At 42.9% G+C, this 15,365-nt stretch overlaps 1 protein-coding gene across 2 annotated transcripts in view; it reads left to right on the forward strand.

The window, feature by feature from the left end:
- The window catches only part of TRANK1 (tetratricopeptide repeat and ankyrin repeat containing 1), a 53,024-nt gene that overhangs the window by 22,237 nt on the left and 15,422 nt on the right, over window positions 1-15,365 (forward strand). For both annotated transcript variants that reach the window (XM_074150464.1, XM_074150463.1), the window contains 7 exons: window positions 554-730; window positions 2,450-5,329; window positions 5,925-6,124; window positions 6,615-6,752; window positions 10,436-10,576; window positions 11,283-11,439; window positions 11,969-12,057. In XM_074150464.1, the coding sequence (XP_074006565.1) occupies window positions 554-730; window positions 2,450-5,329; window positions 5,925-6,124; window positions 6,615-6,752; window positions 10,436-10,576; window positions 11,283-11,439; window positions 11,969-12,057 (3,782 nt within the window). The remainder of the gene's footprint in view (window positions 1-553; window positions 731-2,449; window positions 5,330-5,924; window positions 6,125-6,614; window positions 6,753-10,435; window positions 10,577-11,282; window positions 11,440-11,968; window positions 12,058-15,365) is intronic.

A 15,365-nucleotide genomic window follows, 5' to 3' on the forward strand; every position in this document is an offset into this window, starting at 1 on the left:
TCTGAAGATTTTAGAATCATAGAATCATAGAATGGCTAGAGTTGGAAAGGACCTTAAAGATCATCTAGTTCCAACCCCCCTGCCATGGGCAGGGACACCTCTCACTAGAGCAGGTTGCTTAAAGCCCCATCCAGCCTGGCCTTGAACACTTCCAGGGATGGGGCATCCACAACTTCCCTGGGCAACCTGTTCCAGTGCCTCACCACCCTCACTGTAAAGAATTTCTTCCTTATATCTAATCTAAAGCTCTTCTCTTCCAATTTAAAACCATTGCCCCTTGTCCTGTCACCACTCTTCCTGACAAAGAGTCCCTCTTCAGCTCTTCTGTAGGCTCCCTTCAGGTATTGATAGGCTGTTATAAGGTCTCCCCGGAGCCTTCTCCGGGGTTAATAGTTAATAACTCATTTAACAGATGTACATTTAACATGTAAAAAGCCGATGAAGAAAAAAGCTCAGTAATCAGCGTGTACCTTCATCTGTTTAGAATTTTCTGTAGTTTGCAGATCTGGTGTATCAGATTTAACCCCTCATATTTTCATGTCCTTCACACCAGCTCTGCCAGATGGGATTGGAACCAACTCTGAAATACCACTGCAAATATGCCTCAAAAAGAATTACTTCGAGCTGGTGTATTTGCTGCTGACCAAAGGTGCCGATCCTCGAAATGTCTCCATTGCACCAGGAGATACTCCTTTGCATGCTGCGGTTTCCATCTGTTTAAATAATAGAGGTAAGGCTTTTGAGGGCTCTAGCCAGATGTGCACCGTTCATTTTCGCAGCAATGTTGCAAACAGCCCCATTTCTTACCTGTCCAGCCCACTGCCCCTTCTGCTGTCTGCTGATGTGAGAAGGATGTTTGACTGTGTCTCAGCCCCAAAGTCTGCAGGCCAGAAGATACCCGCCAATCTTCGTTAAGCTGATGTGTTCTGCTTTGTGGTTGAGGAGAGTTAATGGCAGCTCAGGTGACCAGGGGGAGTTAAGCAGCTGTAACATCTCCATCAGTTACTGTTTTGTGAACATGTTCTTGTTTAATCAACCTGATTTAGAAAGGAGGGCTCTTCTCTGAAACCCTGTGAAATGTGCACTAGGTGGGAAAGAAGTAAATGGGAAGGATCTAGGAAGAAACAAAGGTAGAGGCAGAGCAATAGCAGCAGACTTTGAAGGAAATCCTAAAGAGACATGTGAAATGTGTTTCCCAGGTTTTTTTCAGTTGTAAATCAAGATTTAAGTTTTGTTCACAGAAGTGAGTGAAAGGACTGTAGGGCTTACCTTTTTATGTAAGAAATTAAGATAGACTATCAAATTAAGCCCCAAAGTCAGGTTTGATTTTAAATTAACTAAAAATGCATTTTTGAGTTGAAGGATTAAAATAATTAAAAATACTGAATTTATTCATTTTTAAAGCACAAAAACTTTATGTAGTAGCTTTAAAGAGATTAAAAGCATAGATACGGCCAGTTGTAAATTTTAAATCAAAAGATTAAGAAGTCCAATGACAATATCTTCCCTTAAGTATTTTCCGCTGTGTAAAGTTTTTGAGGTGGAATTTCTTTACAATTATTTCTCCCCTCCTCTCCTCTCCTCTCCTCTCCTCTCCTCTCCTCTCCTCTCCTCTCCTCTCCTCTCCTCTCCTCTCCTCTCCTCTCCTCTCCTCTCCTCTCCTCTCCTCTCCTCGCCTCTCCTCGCCTCTCCTCGCCTCTCCTCGCCTCTCCTCGCCTCTCCTCTCCTCTCCTCTCCTCTCCTCTCCTCTCCTCTCCTCTCCTCTCCTCTCCTCTCCTCTCCTCTCCTCTCCTCTCCTCTCCTCTCCTCTCCTCTCCTCTCCTCTCCTCTCCTCTCCTCTCCTCTCCTCTCCCACTTCCACTTCCACTTCCACTTTCCCTCTTCTCCTCTGGGAGGTATTGGACTGATGTTACTTTGTAAGAAATGGCTTCAGGGACCTCAGATACCAGGAAATAATTGGGATTCGCCACAGATGATTTTAGAAAACCAAAGTTCTCTGCGGCAGAATACTTCAGGTTGGCATATTAAAGTGAACCAAATGACCCCAGAGCAGTACTCAGAGCTTCTGCTTGTCCAGATGACCAGAGTCACCAGCCTACCCTGGGTAGCAGTTGGGGCTGATGTTGGAAGATGAGCGAATTTGCCTGCACCCAGAGGCTAAAAAAGGAATGAAATTGGCTGATGCTAGAGGAACAATTGCAGCACTAGGGATCTCTAAAGCTTTGCTGCTGTTGTATTGTTTTCCCTCAATGTTAGAAAAGCTCAGTTTTGAGCCATTTCAAATAAGCGTGTTTTACAAACATGAAATGCAGATTATTTTTTCTTTTGAAAGGAAATTGATTTTCATTTAATAGCTGCAGAATAAAAAAAGTATTAAAAACTGTTGGCTCACAAAGCAGCCTTGTAAAGCAAGTGATTTTTTTTATTGTATTTGTTCTCTTCCTTTCAGGTGGTACTGGTTTAAATATCCTGAACTATCTACTTGACCTCTTTGCTTCAAGACCTTCTGACTTCCCATATCTTAATCCAAATGTACAAGACGAGGATGGAAATACAGTGATGCATGTTGTTTTTCAGAAAGGATTTTCAAAACAGGCTAAGAAAATAATGGAGTCATTGGCAAAATTTGATGTTAACTTTAATATAAAAAACAAATGTGGAAGAGATGTGAGGCATAGAATTAAAAAAAATGACCCACTGCTACTTGCCTGGAATAATGCTGCACTGGAGAAAAGGAAGTACCGGCAGGATATAGCAGGGCAGTCGGTTAAAACATCTAAGCCCATTCCAGCCTCTGAGATTCCACAGCCAAAGAGCACAGGGCGTTCTTCATCTGCGTCCTCATTAAAGGTGCCATCTGGCAACGCAGCACATAATGATTTAAAAACTTCATCTTCTGTAAAGACAAAAAAAGGTCAGTCGGCAAAGCAAGAAACAGAAAGCATAAATAGCCCATTAACGTTGCGAGAAAGTTTAGTGCAGGCAATCACAGCTTTAATTCAGCAATTGAAATTGGGTGACACTCTGAGAAAGGAGCATCCTCTGGTACAAAAGCCATCTTCAATCCAGACTAATTTGGAAGAGGGAAGAAGCGAGTCCTCACAACCTTGTGGAAGCATCTCTTCCCCTGAAAGAAAAGGGGATGATTGGGAGAAAAAGAAAAGAGCAGGGGAGTTTAGTATGGCCCTGCCTAATGGAGAGAAGGAAGAAGCAGAGGAAGAGAAGGGGAAGATTCTGGATATTGAGGCATATGTGCAGGAGTTTGATAACATGACCTGGGAAATAGAGTGCACTCCTGAAATGCTGAAGACGTTGGGCAGCAAAGCTGTGCCTCGTTACCTGAAAACTAAAACTATAAAGACAATTAAGCAGCTTGGCAACGGAGAATGGACTAGGGGCCTTCAGAAGCCACTGAAACACTTGAAAGCTGATATCCAGCTGTATGAAGCCAAGTTGGGCAAAGGTGCAAGAATGCTATGGGAACTTGCGATTGACTTTTCTCCTCGTTGCAGCGAGAGTGCGGAAAAGATTATGGAGACGGAACAGGCAACAAGTCTTCCAGAAAAATCGGGTAGAGTTTATACAGAAATAATCAGAATTTGGGCTATTGTTCTCGACCACTGCAAGCTGGACCGTGTCTTAGATAATATATGTATTTCCTACAATCGTGGTTTATCCTGCATCTTGAGGAAAAAGCTAAAGGGCATAAATGAAGGGCATCAGAACCACAATGTGACAACACAGAAGCGCGTTCCACGTTGTTACGTTGAAGACCTAGAGGCAGAAAAATCAAAAGAACGTCCCATACCTGAGTATTTCCCTCCAGCCAGTGCAGCAGAATTAGAATACAATATAATGAAATTTCACAGCTTCAGTACTAACATGGCGCTTAACATTATAAATGATGTACATTCTTCTGTTGAATACCCTTTCCGAGTTGGGGAGTTGGAGTATGCAGTAATTGATCTCAATCCAAAGCCCATGGAACCCATCATTTTAATTGGGCGAAGTGGGACGGGGAAGACAACTTGCTGCTTGTACAGGCTTTGGAAGAAATTCTATTCGTACTGGGAAAAATCCACCTTGGCAAACGGTCCTCTGCTGGAGAGGCAAACGTGGCAGCAAAGACAGTGCAGTGAGGTTGAAAAAGCGAGGTTAGAGGAGGAAGAGAGTGAACTAAACCAGGACAGTGATGATTCGAGTGAGGAGCAGGTGAGCGATGATCAAGAGCAGGACAGCGAGGATGAAAAGGTTCCTGTGGGCACAGCCGATGCAGGAGGGAATTTATGTCATGACCACAAAGAAGACCAAATGGGTAGCGCAGAAGCATCAAACAGTCTGGAGCACCTGCACCAGATTTTTGTGACCAAAAATCCTGTCTTGTGCCAAGAAGTTCAGAAGAATTTCATTGAACTTAGCAAGTCTTCCAAGGTAACCAGTCACTTCAAGCCTCTGGAGCCAAATGTCCACAAGCTACAAGACATTAAAGATGAAAATTTTCCATTGTTTGTCACCTCCAAGCAGTTGTTGCTGTTACTGGATGCATCCATGCCTGACCCCTTTTTTCTGAGAAATGAAGATGGAAGTCTTAAAAGAACCATTGTTGGTTGGAGTCCTCGGGAAGACTTGGTTGTACCAAATTGGCAAGATGAGGATGAAGAAGGTAATGTTGAAGCAGAACATGGTGATGATGAAAGAGCTGCAGATGCATATTCTAGGGAAAGTGATCCTCGGACTTTTGTGACTTACGGTGTATTTGCAAATGAAATATGGCCAAAAATGATAAAAGGTAAAAGCTTGTACAATCCAGCACTGGTTTGGAAAGAAATAAAATCATTTCTGAAAGGCTCTTTCGAGGCACTGAGTTGCTTTGGGGGTGAACTTACTGAGGAGCAGTACAAAAAGCTAGGCCGAAAGAGATCACCGAACTTCACAGAAGACAGGAGTGAAATCTATCACCTCTTTTGTCATTATCAGCAGATACGATCTCAGAGAGGTTACTTTGATGAAGAAGATTTGCTGTATAATTTATCTCAAAGACTCTCAAAGCTCAGGGACCTGCCGTGGTCCATCCATGAGTTTTATGGTGATGAGATACAGGATTTCACCCAAGCCGAGCTAGCGCTGTTAATGAAATGCATCAATGACCCTAATGCCATGTTCCTAACTGGTGACACTGCCCAGAGCATAATGAAAGGAGTTGCTTTTCGTTTTAGTGATCTGAGGTCACTGTTTCATTACGCAAGTAAGAACTCCATGAACAAGAAGCAACGTGTTAGAAAACCAAAAAGGATATATCAGTTGTACCAGAACTACAGGTCCCATTCAGGTAGAGTAACAAATTTATTTATGATCTGAGCCTGTGCTCTTCATATGTCACTAATGGTTCCAGTTTTCTACTGGCCGATTCAAAAGCATCATTTTTTCTAAGAGATCAGAGGTCAGCGTTTTCCTGACGTGCAGATTTTGTATATTAACACCTCAACTGGAAAACCAAGAATGAACATTTTTTAAATTGTCAATTTTTGAACACTCATGCTTTACTGCATGTTTTGAATTTATTTTATTTGAAGGAAAACTTAACGAATAATCAGACCTGTTTCTGTTGTCTCATCCCCAAATCGCTAGACTTCGCAGCATGCTACTTCTGCTTTTATTAATTGTTTCTCGTTTATGACCTTCGCTTTGTGAGGATGCTGCTGAGCCTTTGTAGCACGCTTTCTGATCTTTACAGGCCCAAGAATGGGGTCCACTCAAAATGTGAGAAACATACAGCGGACCTTACAGCTTCTCCCTTCTCTGACTAGTGTTTTTGTCATAGTATTTCTTGATTTCAGAATTCTAACAATCTTTTAAAAGTGTGTTTGCGAAAGAGTGTGAGACAGTCAGTCTGAAGTTTAAAATCGGTATTCTGCTTATTACAGGTATTCTCCGTTTAGCATCTGGAGTGGTTGATTTGCTTCAGCATTATTTCCCAGAATCTTTTGATCGGCTTCCTAAGGACCGTGGTCTCTTTGATGGACCAAAACCTACAGTCTTGGAGTCCTGCAGTGTTAGTGACTTAGCAATTCTGCTGAGGGGCAACAAAAGGAAAACACAACCCATTGAATTTGGAGCACATCAGGTTTGCATTTCTTAGGTATACCGCTTTTTGCAGATTCTTCCAGCTCTGGTTGCTAAATCATCATTCTATATGGACTGCCCACAACTTTCTTTTTTAAGCCCTTGTATGTCACTGATAAATTATGCTTTTTAAACTTAGAAATCTTTATTGCGTTGGTTTCTGTTTCTTCTTAATATATGTCTGGCTCTTTCTGTTCTTTTTTGTATCAGGCGTTGCCTGTCCTGTTCCTTTCTAACACCAAATTTTCTTACACTAGATAGACAAGTGTCTGCACACACCACGCATTTGCCACTCTTCTAGCAGCAGCTTTGCGACCTTTTTTGCAGAGTGTGCTGGAATGTCTGTGTTAAATGTTGTCTGGTTTTGAGAAGGCTCTTGCATTATCATGATTTGTATGCGTTATCGTTTTTGTATGCTTTCTCTATGCAGCTGTTACCTTTTTTTTTTTTTCTTCCTAATATGTTCTTTTTATTCATGTATTTTGTGGCAGGTGGTATTAGTGGCAAATGAAACTGCAAAGGAGAAGATACCCGAGGAACTTAGTTTAGCACTTGTACTGACAGTTTATGAAGCAAAGGGCTTGGAATTTGATGATGTACTCCTTTACAACTTTTTCACAGACTCAGAGGTATTTAGTTCTTACTGATTTTCTGAATTTTTTCTTACATCTTGATTTCACATGTGGTCTAATTGGCTTTGCATCTGGGGAAGGATTCCCTGTTTCCGTTGCAGGTGGGTGGTTTCATCACAGTAGAAAACATGGCTCGTAGGTTTATGAATTGAGACCGTCTTCCTTAGTGCTGCGTTTTCCTTGGTTGGCTGTTGCAATTTAAGGGAGGGCTTTGGGGTTCACACAGCAGTGCACACACACACACACACACACTTCTGCATACCAAGACTACTCCACTAGCTTACAGCAAGTCCCTTCTGGCTACTCCCTGTTCAGGTCAGAGCAGTTGGCGGAGGGACACTCCATCACCCTGTCATACAAGAGTATGGAGTATATAATGGAGTTCTGGGTCCCAAAAAAGCACCTTAGACCATCACCACAAAATTATAAAACAATTATGTTTAGAACCAAATAGTGTGTGTATGTGTTCAGAGGGGAGGGAGGAGCATTCTCTGTAGCCGTCCACAGCTTAGCTCCAGAAAATGTTCTGGTCCATGAGCTAGCACACCAAAAAAATTGTGCTGGACTTGAAATCGTTTCTCAGCCCCAAACAAAAGGAAACAGAATGATTTTTTTTTTTTTTTTTTTAATTGAAAGCTTAGTAAACTATGTCTAGAATCAAATAGTGTGTGTATGTGGTTGGGATAGGGTGGGGAGGAATAGCCATCCACAACATAGCTCCAGAAAAAACTCCCTGGTCTAGCTCAGGAGTTGTCAGGAAATTTGGGAAGGTCTCACAGTCTATAGCAGACAGCATCATCCATAGAATGGTCTCAGATAAAGAAGTCTTATTTTTATGGAGGTACTGTGGTTTGTATTTCTTAGGTACTCCCTTTGTACTTGTCTGGGAAGCTCAGATCCTTTCTCTCCAGGGTTTCCTGTAACTCAACACCTGGCAGGGATGCTGTGCTCAAGGCTCCTTACAAAGAGCTATCAACCACAGCATCCTCGCTGTTGTTGCTGGAGCATCACTGAGACTTCCCACCCACCCCTTGCCCCCAGCCAGGCACTAGGCAGGAGACTCAAGAATGTCCATGACGGAGTTGCTCTGCAATTAAATGTCCTTTAGCCCTCAAAACAGTGGCTTTCAGCAGATGAAAACCACAGATAAACTGAGGGCAACTTACTGGTGACTCTTCATAGAGGTTTGTGGACATTACGTGGTGAAGGAGCTTGAGGTAAATAGTGTTGAATCTGGCTTACTGAGATTTGGGGACAGTACGATAGTGGCTGTCATGGCAGATTTCTCAAAGTTGATTTTGGTTTTGGCGATGCAAGTTGTACTTAGAAAAGCAGTGAACCATTCATCAGAATTTAGCAGAATCAGTTTAAGAGTTGAGCTCTATATAGAGCATTTTAACTCAGCTAAACTAATGTATGTCAGGCCTGGAGAACTGTTTTCATACAATTCTTCTCTTTTCCTGCGAGTCAGGAATAATTGAGTTGATTTGAGCAGCTAAACAAGGAGGCAAGAAAGCAGCTCAGCTGGGGGTTTCCTAGTTTTGAAAAGCTGAACTTCTGAGCTGTTGGAAACACAGCGAATTTGTTGGGTTTTCCTTTTATTGGGCTTGAAAAAGAGATTTGAAATGAGTCTTGTTTCAAGAGGGAGATTTGCATGAAGAATCAAAGAGGAAAAAAACCCAAATCTCCAAACCCAGCAAGCTGTTGACCAAACTGATACCATTAGCTGGTTGTCATTTTGTAATCCATGATAGGCTTAGGAATGTTTTGATTGGCGAGTTATTGCGATCTTAACTTCAAAATACATTTTGCAAGAATCATTTCCTGCATTTTTTTTTCCCATAGGGAGACAGTTACCTGGTATCAGGTTGCTTAAAGCTCTAAACTATATACATACATTAAAAAAAGCTGTTTCAGCTTTTACAAGTATTTTTCATTTTGTGCCGGAAATGTGGCACTATGTAATCAGATTTCAATTAAATACCTAAGAGAGGAAAAAATGAACATAACTTAATATACTTAATGATTTTCTGGGTTGTTAGTTTTGTGGGGGTTCAGGAACCTGCAGAAAGGTGTGATCAGGAGCTGGCATTTGTTACATAGCATGAGAATGCACAACAGTGGTCTGCTGCCAGACTTAACGTATATGTAAACATGTCTGTGCACATCTGTAGGCACTTGTCCCTGTGTCAAAGTCCAATATCCTCTGACTAGACTTTTTTAGATATTATAGAATTATAGAATGGTTAGAGTTGGAAGGGACCTTAAAGATCATCGAGTTCCAACCCCCCTGCCATGGGCAGGGACACCTCCCACCAGAACAGGTTGCTCAAAGCCCCACCCAGCCTGGCCTTGAACACTTCCAGGGATGGGGCATCTACAGCTTCCCTGGGCAACCTGTTCCAGTGCTTCACCACCCTCACAGGAAAGAATTTCCTCCTAATATATAATCTCAATCTCCCCTCTTCCAATTTAAAATCGTTGCCCCTTGTCCTGTCACTGCACTTCCTGACAGACTCCTCCTCCGGCTCTCCTGTAGGCTCCCTTCAGATATTGGAAGGCTGCTATAAGGTCTCCCCAGAGCTTTCTCTTCTCCAGGCTGAACAACCCCAGCTCTCTCAGCCTGTCTTCATAGGGGAGGTGCTCCATCCCTCTGATCATCCTTGTGGCCCTTTGCTGGACCCGTTCCAACAGGTCCATGTCCTTCCTGTGTTGAGGACTCCAAAGCTGGACACAGTACTCCAGGTGGGGTCTCACCAGAGCAGAGTAGAGGGGTAGAATCACCTCCCGTGACCTGCTGGCCACACTTCTCTTGATGCAGCCCAGGATGCGGTTGGCTTTCTGGGCTGCCAGTGCACATTGCCGGCTCGTGTTGAGCTTCTCATCCACGAGCACTCCCAAGTCCTTCTCCTCAGGGCTGCTCTCAATCCATTTTCCGCCCAACCTGTATTTGTGCCTGGGATTGCCACGTCCCAGGTGCAGGACCCTGCACTTGGCCTGGTTGAACTTCATGAGGTTCACATGGGCCCACCTCTCACGCCTGTCCAGGTCCCTCTGGATGGCATCCCTTCCCTCCAGCATGTTGACTGCACCACCCAGCTTGGTGTCTTCGGCAAACTTGCTGAGGGTGCACTCTATCCCACAGTCACAAGAGAAGCATAATACAGCAATGACAATATGCAGCAGAAACACAATACAAATGTGATTCCCGTTAGTGGTCCTGTGTGCTCCACCATCATGGTGCTGGGCATCCCCAGTCCCTAGGAAGTAGTACATAGTTTGAAGCCAGGTTTGTTTTGTTTGTTGCTCAGTTTTTACACACTCTGGGCCAAGCCAAGTTTTCACTTCCCCATGTTGGTCTGGCTGGCTCAGGAGTGGATTACTCTCTACCAGCTCTTTCAGAGAAGGTTGTTTATTCAGCCTGATGACTGCCTGGTACAGCCGTGTATCTCAAACAAAGGTTACCCTCCAGTACCACTTGTATTGAGATGAAGTTCAGCTTTCTTGATGAAAAGTGATGGTCATTCTTTACATTCTTCCCTGAGATAATTTCTTTTTTTCCACCCGTCTTCTCTGAGCCTTCTTCAGTTGGTCGATGACAACAGATGACCTTATCTTCTGCGTTTGTGGGCAGTAGTGATTGCTGCCTACAAGTAAACCTCATTCTCTTGTCATTTTAGGCTAGCAAAGAATGGAAGATCATTTCTTCTTATGCTCCTGATGTGGATGTGCAAGTAGGAAGCAAATTGCTAGTTGAAATGCCTTTAGAGGATGCTACTGGGATGCAGAAAAGAACTCCTTTTAATATAGAAATGTACAAGGTGAGTTTTTCGTAACATTGGGAATAGGAAGGGTGAACTAAATTCTTAAATCTTGGAAGCAGGGAAATTTCTTCCAAGAAATCCTTTCAGCCTGTAGTTCCATGTTTAGCAAGGTTGCTTTATCTTTTTGGTAGTTGTTCACATTTGTATAATATAAGTTTGATTTAAGAGTTTTTTTGTGAATGTAATTTCATAAGAGAACAAAAACTACATGTAATAGACTTTTAGGTATATTTACAGAACAGCTGTGGTTAAAGCAAAAAGCAAATCAGCCTGTCAATAATTGTTATTACTTTAGGCTGGTTTTAGATTGGTGTCACTACCTTAAAATTAAGGAAACTTCTTAGAATCTAGGGAGTCAGTTATTTTCAGGATTTTATGGTAAAAAATGAATAATTATATGTGCAAGTGATTAGAAGGAAAATGGGCTGTCACACCTGCAGCTACTGGATTTGTTGTAGCAGTAGTTGCATGCAAATTAGCTGGACAGTGGCTTATGGGATTGAAAAAATCACATATTTAATATTTAGACTTGCTTACTTAAAGATACTTTCTTATTTGTTACTTGTTCTATATATATTCTCTGTTTTCTTATACCTGCAAAGTATTTTCCTTTCTAACAGTGTAGCTCACCTGGCATCTCATTAATTTTATTCTATTTTGGTGTGTTGCCTTTTTGTTGGGTTTTTTTTTTGTTCTGCTTCAGATGCTGAATGGAGAACTAAAGCAATTGTATACTGCCATTACAAGAGCCAGGGTCAATCTTTGGATTTTCGATGAAGACAGTGATAAACGGGCTCCAGCTTTCAAGTATTTCATCAAAAGAGAATTTGTTCAGGTTGTCAAAGCAGATGAAAAGAAAGGTAAAGTTATCCTAAAACTTCCTTAAAAGACTATGACACCGGACAGCCTACTCATGCTGTCTTGCTTTTAGGCATAGATATTCACAATGGCCCTTCCAAATTTCCACTGATTTCAGGGGGTCTTACCTCTTTTGGCTGTAAAAGATCAGTTGTATACATTAATACATAACTTCATTGCTAATTTATTAGTATAATTTTTCCTGCATAGTAATGAAGGCTGTTCAAGGAAAGCCATCCCAGCTAAAAGAGATTTTTAAAAGGAAAGAATTTTATTTCTATAAAGACAGTGGATTTACTCAAAGTTTTGTCCAAAAAACAAGCATGATTTTTAAACCAAACTCAACTTGTTGATTTTCAGTGCTGATTGAGAGAGATAAAATGTATTGAACTCATAGTTATCATTACTGGTGTGAGCACAAGTTACAGAGTCTGGAACATTATGAGATGTTAATGCTTAGTTTTGGTACATGGTAAGTGGTTTCTGTGGTTTGTCCATTTTAACATAGAATGATTACCCTTAACCTTCTAGACTTAGACGACAGCATGTTTGCTAAAACTTCAACTCCAGAAGAATGGATTGCACAGGGAGACTACTACGCCAAACATCAGTTCTGGGAGGTAGGAGCGTATGTTTATCTGAAATAAGAATTCTTGTCTATTCTGAAACCTTTTTTTTCCTTTGCAACTGTAAAATTATCTGTAAACCTTCAGTTGCTCTGTAGCAGTGTGTCGTAGTTTGTGGTTTGTAGTTGTGTAGGTTGTGTAGGTGTCTACAGATTACTAAGAATCATAGAATCGTAGAAATGTCTAGGTTGACAGGGACCTTTCAGATCATCTAGTCCAACCATCAACCGAACTCTGATAAAAACCATCACTAAACCATGTCTCTAAGCACTATGTCAACCCGGCTTTTCAATACCTCCAGGGATGGGGCCTCAACCACTGCCCTGGGCAGCCCATTCCAATGTGCAATAACCCTTTCCCTGGAAACATTTCTCCTAATATCCAATCTGAACCTCCCCTGGCGCAACTTGAGGCCATTTCCTCTTGTCCCATGGCCTGGGACTTGGGAGCAGAGACCGACCCCCCCTGGCTACACCCTCCTTTCAGGGAGTTGGAGAGAGCGACAAGGTCTCCCCTCACCCTCCTTTTCTCCAGGCTGAACACCTCCAGCTCCCTCAGCCTCTCCTCACAAGACTTGTTCTCCAGACCCCTCACTAGCTGCGTTGCCCTTCTCTGGACCCGCTCCAGCCCCTCAATGTCTTTTTTTGTGGGAAGGGGCCCAAAACTGGACACAGCCCTCGAGGTGGGGCCACACCAGTGCCCAGTACAGGGGGACCATCACCTCCTGAGTCCTACTCCCCACGCTGTTCCTGACACAGGCCAGGATGCTGTTGGTCTTCTTGGCCACCTGGGCACACTGCTGGCTCATGTTCAGCCCACAGTCGACCAATACGCCCAGGTCCTTTTCTGCCAGGCAGCTCCAGCCACACTGCCCCAAGCTTGTAAATGACTTGTAAGCAGGGAGAGCAAGCCTATTGCCTGTAACCTTAAATTCACTACTCAGAAATTTGCAGTCCAGTAAGGGAAAAACATTTTAATGCACACAAATGAAAGGTGGTTGGAAAAAAGCCAATTACTACCTACAACTGGAATTTGTGAATCTAAACCAATTGCTTGACAATATCATTACACATTACTGTTGGAAAATGAAAACATTTCTTGGAAGTATACTGATCTGGGTGATGATCTCAGAGCCCTTTTGGTTTTTTTGGACAGTAATTAGGGATGGATACAAAATACACATTAGGGACCAGCATGTAAGAACCAAGGGAGTAGTAAGAAAACTGCAGAAAGAGTAGCAAAATGGTGGTTTCATTCCTTTACTATTTAAAGAACATGGGGATTTTACAGTCTTTTATTTTCTAAGTTGATAGGTAATACAATCCAGATATGGGATGACAATTAATGGAATGGAAGCTAAACCCAGCCTGGATGACACCACCACTGAATTACTCTACAAGGAATTAAGGGCTGTCTCTAGATCAACTGCCCTTGTCCTTACAGGTGATTTTAACTTCCCAGACATCAACTGGGTATATCATACAGTGGACACAAACAGGTCCGGGAGATTTCTGGAGCACGCTGAAGTTAGCTTCTTGGTGCAGGTACTAAGGGAGCTGACTAGGAAAGGTGCCCTCCTAGATTTGTTGTTTGTAAACAGAGAGGAACTCATGGGCAAAGTGGTGATTGGTGGCTGTTTTGATCACAGTGACCACGAAGTAGTTGAGTTTCAAATCATTGGCGGTAGGAGAAAAACTGCCAGCAAAACTTTGACCCTGAGTATGGGGAGAGCAGACTTCGGGCTGCTGAAGGAGCTAGTTAGTAAGGTCACCTGGGAATCTGCTTTTGAAGATCTTGGGGTTCACGAATGCTGCTTGCTTTTCAAGAGCCATCTCTTAAGAGCGCAGGAGCAGACAATTCCAAATCGGAAGTCAAGCAAGTGGGGCAGAAGGCTGGCTTGGCTGAGCAGGGATCTTCTTGTAGAAATTAGGCAGAGAAGAGAAGTGTATGGGAATTGGAAGCAAGAATAGGCAACACGGGAGGACTACAGAGACACTGGTTGCCACTGCAAGGAGAAAATTTGTGTGGCTGAAGCTTGATTAGAGTTCAAGCCGGCCAGCACTGTGAAGGACAACAAAAAGGGCTTTTTAAAATATGTTAACTAGAAAAAGAGGATCAGAGATAACATTAGTCCATTGCTCGATGAGGTCAATCACCTCACAAATAGGGATGCAGACAAAACAGAGATGTTTAATACCTTCATCTCTGTCTTTAACACTGATGATGGGCCCAGGGACCCCCAGAGCACTGTGTTGGAAGACCATGAATGGGGGATGATTAAACTCCCAGCTGACTCTGAATCTGTTTGAGACTTGCTGCTCCAGCTGGATGTGCATAAGTCTATCGGGTTCCATGGGATTCGTTCCAGGGTACTGGAAGAGCTGGCCGATTTTGTTGCAGGACCTCTCTCAATTATTTTTCAACTGTCTTGGGAGTCTGGAGAGGCTGCAGTCCACTGGAAGATGACAAATGTTCCAGTTTTCAAGAAGGGTAAAAAGGAAGACCCTGGTAATTTGAAGCCTATCAGTCTCACTTCGGTGCCTGCTAAAATTATGGAGAACGTTATTCTGGGAGTTACTGAAAAACCGCTGAGAAACAATGCAGTCACTGATCATAGCCAACACGGGCTCACAAGGGGAACGTCCTGCTTAACCAATTAATTTCCGTTTGTGACAAGGTCACCCATCTAGGTGATCAAGGGAAGCCAGTAAATGTGGTGGTTTGGGATTTTAGCAAAGCTTTTGATACTGTCTCTCACAGTATCCTTCTGGACACGATGTCCAGCACACAGCTAGACAAGTCCATAATACATTGGGTGAGCAATTGGCTGACGGTTCAGGCTGAGAGAGTTACAGTAAATGGGACTGTATCAGGCTGGCAGCCAGTCACCGGTGGGGTTCCCCAGGGCTCAATTTTAGAGCTAGCATTCTTTAGTGTTTTTATAAATGGTCTGGAGGCAGGAATCGAATATACATTAAGTAAGTTTGCTGATGATACTAAATTAGGAGAAGCTATTGAGGGTAGAGAGGGCTTACAGAGAGATTTGGATAGATTAGAGAGCTGAGCAATCACCAACCATATGAAATTTAACAAGAGCAAGCGGCAGATTCTGCACCTGGGGTGGGATAATCCTGGTTATAGGTACAAACTGGGGGACGAGAGACTGGAGAGCGGTCCCGTGGAAAGAGATCTGGGGGTTTGGGTTGATGGCAAGTTGAGTATGAGTCAACAGTGTGCCCCGGCAGCAAAACAAGCCAACGGTGTCCTGAGGTGCATCAAGCACAGCATAGGTAGCTAGTAGA

The sequence above is a fragment of the Numenius arquata genome, chromosome 7 (genome assembly GCF_964106895.1).
Source record: "Numenius arquata chromosome 7, bNumArq3.hap1.1, whole genome shotgun sequence".
Classification (NCBI taxonomy): Eukaryota; Metazoa; Chordata; class Aves; order Charadriiformes; family Scolopacidae; genus Numenius; species Numenius arquata.